Genomic DNA, 11692 nt, shown 5'->3' on the forward strand with positions numbered 1-11692 from the left:
GGACATAAAAGTTACAGGTTGCAGCTTTAAGTTCCCTCGTACAACAGGATCACCCATGTATTTTCATTGACTATTTACATTACAAAGAAAAATAAAAGCATTCTACTGTGGCACTCTATTGCTCTTTCCAGACATTACTTATGAATATGTTGGTCAAAGGACACAACACAGCGTGTGTGAATAACTAAAACTACATTGCAGCAAATACAATACAAAAGTAGCGTCAGCATAAGCCTCTGGATATTCCTAAACTACTTCTGCAGTTCATTTAGCTTTCCTTTCCTTGTTGGGACAAAAACGAAGGCACGTGACCCAAAATGCACGTCTCACCCTGATGGAGCCCCACACAGCCTCGAACAACAGAATCTCAACATAAGGTGTTGGAAAGCCTATAGCTTGTAATACCTTTCAATCCAGGAAAGAATCTGTCATTTTAGTTGTTACTATACATATCACCACTGTCGGGCAGTAACCTTGTATCTCTAAGTTTCAAATTTGTATGTTTTTGTTTGTAAATGAAAGCTCTACTTCATTACACAAGAGCAAAGGTAATGACAATATCAGATCTTTTCAAACTCAGATCTATTTTAAAACTTTTTTGAATACAAAAACCGTTTGGGATATATAAGGTTTCGGTCCGACAACAACAATATATAATAGCAACATGATTTAAAAAGAAAATGCAATTTGAATAAAAAAATGTTTTTTCCAAGAAGGCATTTCTTAGAAATGGGCCTTTAGGTCTAAATGGGATGATTCACACGTCAGCAACATTTCCTGGGGACGGGAGCCTCCTCCACCTTGCTGCTGGCGCCCATGCTGCCGTTGGCCTCGGAGCGGGGCCCTCTCTCCAACGTCTGCTCCATCCTCTTCATCACCAGGTCCAGCAGGGCGGTCACTGCCTTCTCCACTTCCACGCCTGTGGCAGAGCTCGTCTCAAAGTAGGGGATCCTGAAGACGCAATACAAAGGAACGTGTTTTGGCATTTATTTTCGTAAAAGAAATAAAATAAAATAAAAGGTGAAAAACTCTATACTCCGGTGTGTTGTGTTTTGAGCGTTTACTCAGCAACAGCTCTAAAGAAAATACATTTTCAGGCTAGCACACACATTTTAGCCCCACAAAGATCCTCTATCATCTTCTATTTTACAGTGTCTTTTTAATCACACCAATTTCCACTTTGTTTGCCCTGTATCCAGTGTATGAGGTCTCTCTGCTAATTGGATGAAATTGGTATCCCAACCTGAAAATGTATTTTCTGTTAAAGTGCTGGGGAGACTGGGATACACGTTACTAAACAAACAATTGCTCTCTGAATATAGTGTTGTAGGCTATATAACGTATATGTTAACAAACATTTTAACAAAGAAATATCACACCACCGTTAACTAGGAATGCAGACCATTATAATGAAGCATATTATCCACCAAAGCCATAGTTTAGACTTAGTCGTTCGACAGTGTCATGCAAAAATATCAGGTCAACAATGTGACGCACTGTGAGCTTGTAGATGGGCCATCCTTTTGGGAAGGCCAGTTATCTCATCGCTCGGGAACGCCAATTATTATTTCCAGGCCAGTTACTTCGATTTGAGTCTCTTGTCTGTCAACCAGTAATAGTCCTACTCGACAGAGCCCAACCACCACAGCGCAGTTGTGTCAGTCATTTACACTGTATCTGTATTAACAGACACTACCATACAGATAGGTCAAAATAAAAAGCTTTATGTAGCTTTAAATCCACCCCGAGTCTATTAGGAGAGTGGGGTGATGATGACTCACCCATTTTCTGGTGAACTAGTGGTGGAAGAAAAGTAGGACAAAAGCCAACCTGTTTGTGTCATCTACGTACCTTCATACTGTACCTACTTTTTCATATACCACGGTGTCACTCAATTCAATTCAATTTAATTCAATTGAGCTTTATTGGCATGAGAAAACAAACGTTTACATTGCCAAAACAAGTGTCACAATACAATAAAAACAGTTGAAAATGGGGAAAGTATATACAGTTGGAAGGGGTACAGCATTTTGTAAACAGAGCTATGTCACATTGCATCGTTATGTACATGTTATAACTGTAACAGGGTATAATGCTTCTTTCTTTTTTTTAAACATATAGCAGCACTTTTTTGCAGTCACTTTGGGACAAATGGCAGCGTTTTTCTCAGGGCTATTTAAATAGTATGCCGAAAACTCAGATTTAAGATCTGTTTAAAGGTAGCAGGCAGCTCTGCATGGTCCAGGTCCAGTTTTTTGTCGTTGGTCATAGTTTCAAACTCGCGTTGGGTGTGTGTAATCTGTGGGAAGTGTGTGTCTCTGATGTCTTGGTATAGTGGGCAGGTGGTTAGAAAGTGTAGCTCTGTTTCTACCACATTTTGTGTGCAGTCTGCAGTGGGTGCATAGTCTGTCTTCCCTTGGGAGCGGAGTCTGTCTGTGGCGGCCTTTCTCTATTGCAAGGCTGTGTTCACTGAGTCTGTACCTAGTCAATGCTTTCCTAAGTTTTGGGTCATTTACCCCATTTAGACCTGAGTTAAAAACATTCACTTTAAAAGAATATATATTCAAAGATTTGCGCCACATTTTTAATATTTTTCAAAAATAGCAGACCTACAAGGTCGTAGCGCGCCACTCGGTGGCGCGCTATGAGCTTGTAGATCTGCTATTTTTTAATAGCTAAATTATAACATAATGTTTAAAACACCAAAAGGGGTTCTCGCCCAAATTGGGTTAACGTGTTCAGGTATTCAGCCAATGTATATTCTCTTTTTAGTGATTATATAGCCTTCCATTTTGCTTTGGTTTTTGGAGGTCTCTTTCCAGTAGTTCCATGTAGCTTTCTTTTTGTTTTTTTAATAATCTGGTTAAGTCCAATGGGTTTTCCGTTTGGTGGCTGTGCTTGCGTTTGTGTATATATATATATAGTCCCTGGACGCTCACTGAACATTTGAACATGCAAATGTTTTGGTGAGTGACACTGTCGCACGATGAAGTGAATTTGTTTACAACACGGCAAATATTTCTCCCCCTGAATATACACAAGAAGTAACTTTTAAGAGTAGCTATGTGGCTCACTTACCCATATCGGTCTGTTTCTCCCCCTGAATATACACAAGAAGTAACTTTTAAGAGTAGCTATGTGGCTCACTTACCCATATCGGTCTGTTTCTCCCCCTGAATATACACAAGAAGTAACTTTTAAGAGTAGCTATGTGGCTCACTTACCCATATCGGTCTGTTTCTCCCCCTGAATACACACAAGAAGTAACTTAAGAGTAGCTATGTGGCTCACTTACCCATATCGCTCTGCCATGTCTTTGGCTTGTTTGGCATGAACATCCCTCAAGTCTCGGAGGTCTGCCTTGGTGCCCACCAGGACTATATCTGGACTGTCACAGTACGCATTGGCCTGCAGTTGACCTGAACAGGCAATTAGCTTATATTAACCACTTAAACTTGAAAGTGGTTAAGTAAGTGAATGTTTAACAGTACATTATGTGAATGTGTATCAGGCAGGCCTCCAAATATCAACCAATTGAAGCCATGGTGAAAGCTCAAGTACATTCACTTCTCAAGTAGCCTGATTATAGATTATATTTTACATTTAACCACTTTCAACATAATATTTTGCCGCATGTCAATATAGCCGGATTCTTTCTTAAAACAAGTCGCATTGAATCACGTTGTAAGCTTGTAGATCTTTTTTTTTTTTACCATTAGTCATAAAACAAAGTATATTGCTTAAGTGGTTAACTATCGTTCCTTGAGTGAGAGTCATTGAGTCTAGACTAAGTATTTGGCTGCAGCGTGGCCTTGCCCAGCTGACGGCGCACAAAAGAAGTACGGCTGATACTTACTCATCCAGTTCCTGACGTTTAGGAAGCTTTGCTGATTGGTCAAGTCAAACATCAACAGAAATCCCATGGCGTCTCTGAAGAAAGCTGTGGTGAGACTTCGGAATCTGAATTGGACGTATGCACAACGTTAATAATTATACACTACAAAATGAACCCCATGCAGCCAGGCCTAATAACTTGATTTAATAAAGTCTACTTGTATGTAATATATCATACATCATTGTGAGGTTGCACCATGTTGCCTATACTTCAGTATGTGTAGAGATGTTAATACCTCTCTTGTCCTGCCGTGTCCCACAGCTGAAGGTGGATTTTGAAATTCTTCTCTGTGATGCCATCAGCACCTGTACCCGTGTAGTTCTGAGGATACAAAGTACCAAACAGTTACCAACACATTATGAATGACCGGTGAATTAGACACACAGACACAAAAAGCTCCTGAATGGCAGGATATTCAGGTCCAAAGGGGAAACAACAATGTTTTTGAGGGGAGCTAGCCCCTCCTATGCCCAGCTTTGTGTGTGTGTGTGTGTGTGTGTGTGTCATGTGTGTGTGTGTGTGTCATGGTGATGATTTGATTGGCTGAGGGCTTAAAAAGTGAGTACGCCAAAAGTGATTGGCCGGAATGTGATGATGTATGACGATAAGAGCGCCCCTCACTTCACTTCACAAGTGTGATTTTTTCTTGGAGCACAGTATGAATCGTACCATTGCGTAGCCCCACTAGGGCACACATTTTCACAACAGGGCCCCCCAGGGGGTCCAATAGGAAAGGAGAGGAAAAGAAAAGAGAGAGAGAGAATTTCAAATTGTTTAAGCACTTTCAACCTGGTGTCCCTATTTTAAGCATGTCATTATTGTAACGTTTTCAAAATGTGTACAAGTAAAAAAAAAAAAAACCTAATGACCTGACAAGCTTGTGAGCTTTCTATTTATTTATTCTATATTTATTGAATTACCATTTCACAAAAGGCTTTGGTTATTTAGGGGTCCTTGGCATGGTAACATTCGGGAATCCCTGCCCTGGGGCCCTGCATACAGTAAGTGCTTCTAAACAGGGGAGTTCAGATGTCAAGGGAGGGTGCCGAATGTCGATCTCATGCATGCACTCACTCACCACTCTCTTTTCCCTGAAGTCGATCCCCACTGTGGTGGTGAACTTGCGGCTGAACTTGTTGTCTGTGTACCTGAAGAGAAAGGTGGTCTTTCCCACCCCGGAATCCCCCAATGCCAGGAGCTTTATCAGATAATCATAGTCCCCTTCGGCCATTGTGCAGCGCTGCAGTTCTCAGCTCGCCCTGTGGAGCACAAGTCACGGCACAAATACCCTCTTAATCTACCTCTAAGAGAGTATATACCATATACTGTAGGCCTACGTATATACCATTGAAAGCACTGAAGGAAAAAAAAAAACCTTTTCACGAAGCACATAGTTGAAATTCTCAGTCAAGCGGGTCATGGGCAACATAGAGGCTTAGTGGGCCTTCATAACTCCCCAATCATTAGAAGCTGATCACAGAGACTAGCACATGACTGGAGCTGGTTTCCACATGAGCAGTCAAATGCCTTTCTGCGGCTCCCTCCAACTACATGAGCAAAAACACTGGCTGTTGGCAGACAGACCTCCTTTTATTGACTATCCGGGCCGTCTGCAGACAGCTCAACTCTGCATGACACAACTCAAGATCATTGCACTTGTGCAGTTTTGTACAACTGGGGAGACGTACACCCTAACAAAAAGGCATGGCAAAAATGTTGGTGGCAAAGAAATGGTCTTTGTCTTTTATTTTCCTACCCCGCACTTGCCTCTTGGGCAAAGAGGGGTTTCGACAAATATGTTTGTTTATTATGAATGAAATCTTAAATTTATGGCTGTTTGTCATATTCGTGGGATTGTCTAGAGAGTCATAAGACTCAAATTCCATTACCACAGCAGTGAAGGGAAATGGGATGCCTCCATCAAATCTAGATTCACGTCCCAAGCGCATGATTAAAAGGTATTGGGTTCTATACATTGAGCAGAAGCAGCCATGGGAGAGATGTAACTTGACACATACACCATGACAAAAGACCTGTAACTGGTAACGTGTGTGTTGGATAGGAAACTTTCTCTGTTTTCCTCAAGTTAAATACCTTTATACAATATATGCATATATTTGTTTACAGTAGAACTATAATATATGTTGATTGTATGTTTTCCTACTCCAAGGAGCAAATCACATGTGATAGGGCTTCAGCTGCAGCAGACTATATCCCCACCTCCATCAAAATGTGAATCCACATACCAAAACTATATCAACAGCGTGTGAAAATGAAATTGCTGAAAGTTGAAAATGTTAGTAAAACACACATGCTGGTAATATAGATATAAAATGATGAATACTGACATAGCCTTCAGTGGAGTAAAAAAAACCAAATAACAAAAACAGACTCTTACCAATATAGCAAGACCAAATGCCAACTTCCATTCAGAGAGCTCACTCGATCCGTGGTTGGCAAAATAGTGGGTATTTTTTTTGACATACTATTGCCTGAACCTTTCCCCTTCTCACATGTGATCCAGGGAGGAGTTTAAGACTAAAAAGGACCAAGCAGGCGCTTGTGTTCTCAGACCTTGTGTTTTTCTGGTATTTCTCATGAGGAAAGGAGCTCTCTGAAAACTGGGATCATGGCGCCGTGGACAATTCACGTGTGCTTCTGTGGATTTAATTGGAAATCATCCAACTGGACCAACTCTGTTCTAGACAGGCTCAGAGAGAAATCATGATGCTGAAAAAACAAATACAGCTTTATAGAATAATTTTAAAGTGAGGGGAGCATAATACTTGCAGATTTTCATCTCAGTGTAATTTGTAGTATATTATAATCAGATTATCTGGTGCAAATTGGATAAGAGGCTAATTCAGGTTATCAAGGGATCAAATAATTAACTAATCAAATAATTTACTCTAGCAACATTGGCAAGATGTGCTTGAGCAAAATTAAGCACAAACCGTCAACCGTTTCAGAAAGGAATCAAGTTTATTTGCAATTTTGCCATTGGCAAAAAAATTATAATAAGATACTCGGGCAGATAAACAACTGAACTAATTGGTTTTTAAGTTATTTAGCAGCCAGAACAACCGGAAACTCTAATTGTGGTTGACGTTATTTAGCAGCTAGAACTCTAAATTGGGTTTGACATAATTTAGCAGCAAGAAAAACTAACTGGGTTAGAAAAAAACATTGCCACCAGAACAGCCAAAACAATCTAATTGGATTTGAAGTAATTTAGCAGCCAGAACAACCAAAACTCTAATTGGGTTTGAAATAATTTAGCAGCCAGAACAACCTCAGTCGAAATTGAAATGGGTTTTTAAGTAATTTAGCAGCCAGAACAACCCCACATTCTGACTGGGTTTGAAATAATTGAGCAAGCTGTTAGCCTGACTGCCTTTGTGTGCAGCCTTTCTGCCTTTGCTCAAACAGTTCCTCCCCTGTTTCTTGGAAGAGGGGGTCTTCAGTGCTGGTCTCCGCTGCTTCCATTCAGACAACTCCCTCTGGTGGACACTGGGTGGAAGCTCAGAGAATACTGTAGGGTCCACATCTACTGGGAATCCACAGTCAGACGACTGGGATTCCATTGAAGTCCTGCTCTCTGTGACAGCTCCTGTTGGTAACGTGCTCGGGCCCAGAGACAGCTGGTGCCTTGCACTGGTCGGTTTTCACATGAAACAAAGCCCATCGAGGCTTCTTTTCAGTCTTGAAAATGATGCGACTCAGCATGTTCCCGAGGAACTGGGTGGTTCTCAGTGGGACATGCCTGAGGTGGGTTCTTTTTAGGCAGGTGCTGCCGAGTAGTAGCCAACATTTCTCCGGTGGCGGGTTGGTCGCCAGTAGATATGGGGAAGTCACGGCCACGGGGGGAGTTTGTGTAAGCAGGGGATAACAGTTCCTTCCGAATATCCTCAGGAAGAAGCCTGAACACTTCTAGATCAATGTCCGGGGGTAATCTGCACTGCAACTCCTGAGTGCTATTCCTTTTCATCGAGTCCATGGTGCTGCGTGTTACTTCCTGCTGACACAGAGGGACAAGATCGCCCTGGTTCGGTGACAACCCTTGAAGCTTTCTATTAGCACTGGGAGAGCTTTCTGGGAGTGCCGTCGACTGTAAAGCATCTTGAGCGGACTTATCCCCTGAGCTGCTCTGCTCCTCCAGGTCACATCCAAACCCACAATACAAGTGGCTGTTCCCACTCAGAGACAAGTCACTCTGTTGGAGAGTTAAGGCAACTGGAGTCACACTCACAACTAGGGCTGCAGCAGATTATTTTCTTATTATTCTATTAATTTGATTAATCGAGAAGCACTTTTTGATTTGACATAAATTTGATTTGACATAAATTCTAGTTTTAAAATAAAATAATAATTGACTAAACGCTTAGTGTAATTAACTGCGTAAGACATATTTTATACAATGGTGTCACAAAAAATTGTTAAATGCAAGCTCACACAGCGTCAGAATAACCAACGACAACGTTCCAGGGTCGCAACAAAATTCACAGCAAGTACTGTACGCTTATATCCAATATATGCTAAGAACTTAAGAAGTATTACCTGATTCTGCGAAGAACCGTGTGTTTTTCCGGGAGATGTGAAGAAAGAGATTATGGAGGCCGTGCCGTCGACTCTGGCCCCTCTGGACTGCAGATTTGAGAAGCACACATTGATGAGTGTGAGGTGGAAGGCTGTGCCGATGTCCACCATCTTGTGGAAGAGCTTCATGGCCATGGTGACCAGCTGGGCTAGTGCATCAGTGCTACCTAATGCAGAAAATTACACAATGTATATTCTGAGGTCACGACAACATTATCGAGTTATAATGTCAGGGCAAACAAGAAATGCCTGCTCTTAAAAGCAGTTCAGAACGAACATACTGTATGATTCTAATTCGGTTTAAAACAGATTCAGTTTGATTAAAAAATAACATAATATGCTATAACTCATGCATTGTGATTCTAATGTCGCTGAACACAATGTCGGAAATAAATAGATATCTCCTGCGATCCAAGTTTGAATTCTGAAATACAGTTTGTGCATCCCTTCACTTGTGAACAATGAAAAGGCTATACACAGTATAAGGCAACCTAACGCTCACAGGTGCCTGAAAGACAGCCTGTGTACATTTTCTTGCCTACCTGAGGTGATCTTCTGTCCTATGTGGTTGGGGATGGGACACTGGCGACTCTCCCGACTGAACCACTTGTTGGTTGCAGCAGAGTATCTACGGATGGTGAGGCGGAAGGTTTGAGGCTGCCTGCCATCTTTGTGCATCCTTGTGCCAAACAAATATAGAAAAATGTTAGATTCAGGGACAGAATCTAAAATCAGATACTTATTAGAGCTTTTAGTGTAGCTAACTAACTGTAACTTAGTTAACTACATTTTTTTGCCGGAAGTGTATGGCCGGATATATTATTTTTCGACCAATCACAACACCCGTTTCTTTTACGGAGAATGTAAATAGATTTACAAAGTGTACTGTCAACGTAATTTCCTTGGGTGGTAATTCTGCTAATTCCATTTAACCACTCAAATGGCTAGGTCTTGCCCAGTATGGCCATGGCCAGACTAATATCACTGCGTAGATATTAGTCTGGAACTTCAGTGTGGAAGATGTATTTCCATGGGGCGGTTACAAACAGATTCCACAGCAAACAAAGTCTCACTTTGAATAGTGTGCTTCTGATTGGTCACCCCCAACGTGGTTTTAAGTTTACATTAGTAAGTTAACGCATTAAGTATACATTTTGTAAACCTGACCCACCTCTCCACCAGGCTGCTTAGTAGGTCTCGTATCTTTTGCGAAACCTCTTTAATCAAGGACATTTTCTTGAAGGAGTCTTCATCACTGAGAGACTGAAACAAAAATCTAAAAAGCTGATATTGAATAGCACTTTACAATGGAGGATGGAGATGAAAGACAGCAAAGGGTAAGCTAATAAAGCTATCCACATATATTTAAAGATGGAGTACCGTGATTTTTGTACTTTTTCTTTTGTTTTGTATGGGTCTATGGAGTTAACATTAGTTACTCTAATAGACCCCAAGGTGCGGTTAGAATATTGAAATATGTCTTCCCTGTGTATTTGGTTTCTCCCTGAAAGCTTTGAGTCAAAAGGCCCATTCTGCGGAATTCCCTCTTTAAATGATGAGATAATATACATAATGCACTTTCTGAGTGTGGATTTCATGCAAAAGCTGAGGTTCTATACCTGGCACTTTGCGAAGACCACTCAGACAGCTCATGATGTCCAGTGGTTGTCTTTGTGTTGCTGTGGAAGAACCCCATTCAGTGGCTCCTGTCTGAAGCCTGCGCTCAGCCTCTGCCTCCTCCATGCATAATGTTTAGCTCTCATCTGGCTGAGAACACACATACACGCACAGTACACTGCACATTGAAGCATTAATGAAAGGTGTGAAAGGTGAGATAAGAGATTATTTAGACTGAACATGATGGGAAGATTTTTTTTTAATGCAATGACAAGTATTGACATGACAAGTGCTTTCATGACAAGTAAAATACTACCCGATACTGTCTATTCGCATCAGAGAGATTTCCAGCAAATCAGATGCTTTTTATACACTCAAGGTCCCTGTACACATTGATTTGAATTATGATTATTAGCACTGAATTCAGCAGCTTGTAATGAATATCACACACGAAGATGTGTGCAGTTATAAAATAAATACGGTAATTATTTTCTTGACACATGTCTTCTGAATATATTACCTTATATTTCTATTCTATTAATTTGAACATTTATAATAATCATGAAGAACTTATAGATTTAACTCTAGAACATTAAAATGTTGGTAGGGTAGGGTACTACTGGCCAATCTGGACAGGAGGGGCACAAAATCCAATCGGGGGGGGGGGGGGGGGGGGAGCAATGTCCCCCAATGCCCAATTACTATGAAAACCTGGACCATATATGACTCAGTCCATCACGCCTCGTGACACGCTCCATATGGCCGTCTTCATATGAAGATCGACACAGACATCAAACCCTGGATAGCCATACATGAAGACTAGATCACCACCTAGATCTGCATATATGGAGCTGGCCAGGCCCTATACCTGAGCCCTCGTCAAACCCTGTACACTCAGACACTGCCCCCACTGTCACCCTTAGATCGCCATATATGGAGCCGACCTGTTCTGACATTCCATCTGTTGAATTGACCTCAAACCGTGTACACTCGAGACACGTTTGACCCCAGCAGTCTGCAGTCACCCATGCAGATGCGTGCACGCTTCTCACTCTCAGTGGGCCTGATTCTTCAACGTGTTTCCGCTGATATATTGCCGTGACGCTGGCGGAAAGGCATTTACGTGGATTTCCCACATTAATTTGGAATTCATGGAAATGGCCGTGAACTTGACGCTGACTTTGGTTCGTCAGAAACTCCGCTAAATCCTACGGGAGCTCTTTAGGTGGCGGAGAAATTTGCGGAAGCATACACTTGCATAGATTTATTCAGAAGGCTTTAGTCTTCATGCTGAATCAATAAATAGTCCCCAAATCTCAGATAAAATATGTAGGCATGTGTCCCCAACATATTGGTCGATCAGCACATAAAAAAACTATATATATATATATATATATAAAAGCCGAGTGCACTTGATCTCGCGGACTCGCGCTGCATGTTAAAAAACAAATTCACAGTTATAAGAACATAGGCTTATCTGCATTCTGCACTGTACGAATCCAAATTAGTTTAGTGTAGACAGTAATGCCTGCAGTAGGCGGCGGCAGGCCTAATGAAATTGTTTTGTTACGGAGATCCTTGAGT

General features: G+C 41.4%; 2 protein-coding genes across 2 annotated transcripts; both read right to left on the reverse strand.

Annotated features, from left to right (window-relative positions):
- Positions 1-764: 764 nt before the first annotated feature.
- LOC310871970 (ras-related protein Rab-27B-like) lies at positions 765-6337 on the reverse strand (the record flags this gene model as incomplete). Its single annotated transcript, XM_083783619.1, has 6 exons — positions 6294-6337; positions 4974-5154; positions 4131-4216; positions 3857-3960; positions 3296-3419; positions 765-951 (listed from the first exon to the last, which is right to left on the reverse strand). Exons 2-6 carry the CDS (start codon positions 5124-5126, stop codon positions 765-767), a joined length of 654 nt encoding a protein of 217 aa, XP_083639745.1. The 5' UTR covers positions 5127-5154; positions 6294-6337.
- A 1255-nt stretch (positions 6338-7592) lies between these two features.
- On the reverse strand, positions 7593-11137 carry LOC310871851 (DNA polymerase iota-like; the record flags this gene model as incomplete). Its single annotated transcript, XM_083783490.1, has 5 exons — positions 7593-8108; positions 8453-8658; positions 9034-9170; positions 9663-9754; positions 11090-11137. 5 exons carry the CDS (start codon positions 11135-11137, stop codon positions 7593-7595), a joined length of 999 nt encoding a protein of 332 aa, XP_083639616.1.
- Positions 11138-11692: the final 555 nt, after the last annotated feature.

This window comes from Protomyctophum parallelum, assembly GCF_964188405.1.
Source record: "Protomyctophum parallelum genome assembly, chromosome: 15".
Classification (NCBI taxonomy): Eukaryota; Metazoa; Chordata; class Actinopteri; order Myctophiformes; family Myctophidae; genus Protomyctophum; species Protomyctophum parallelum.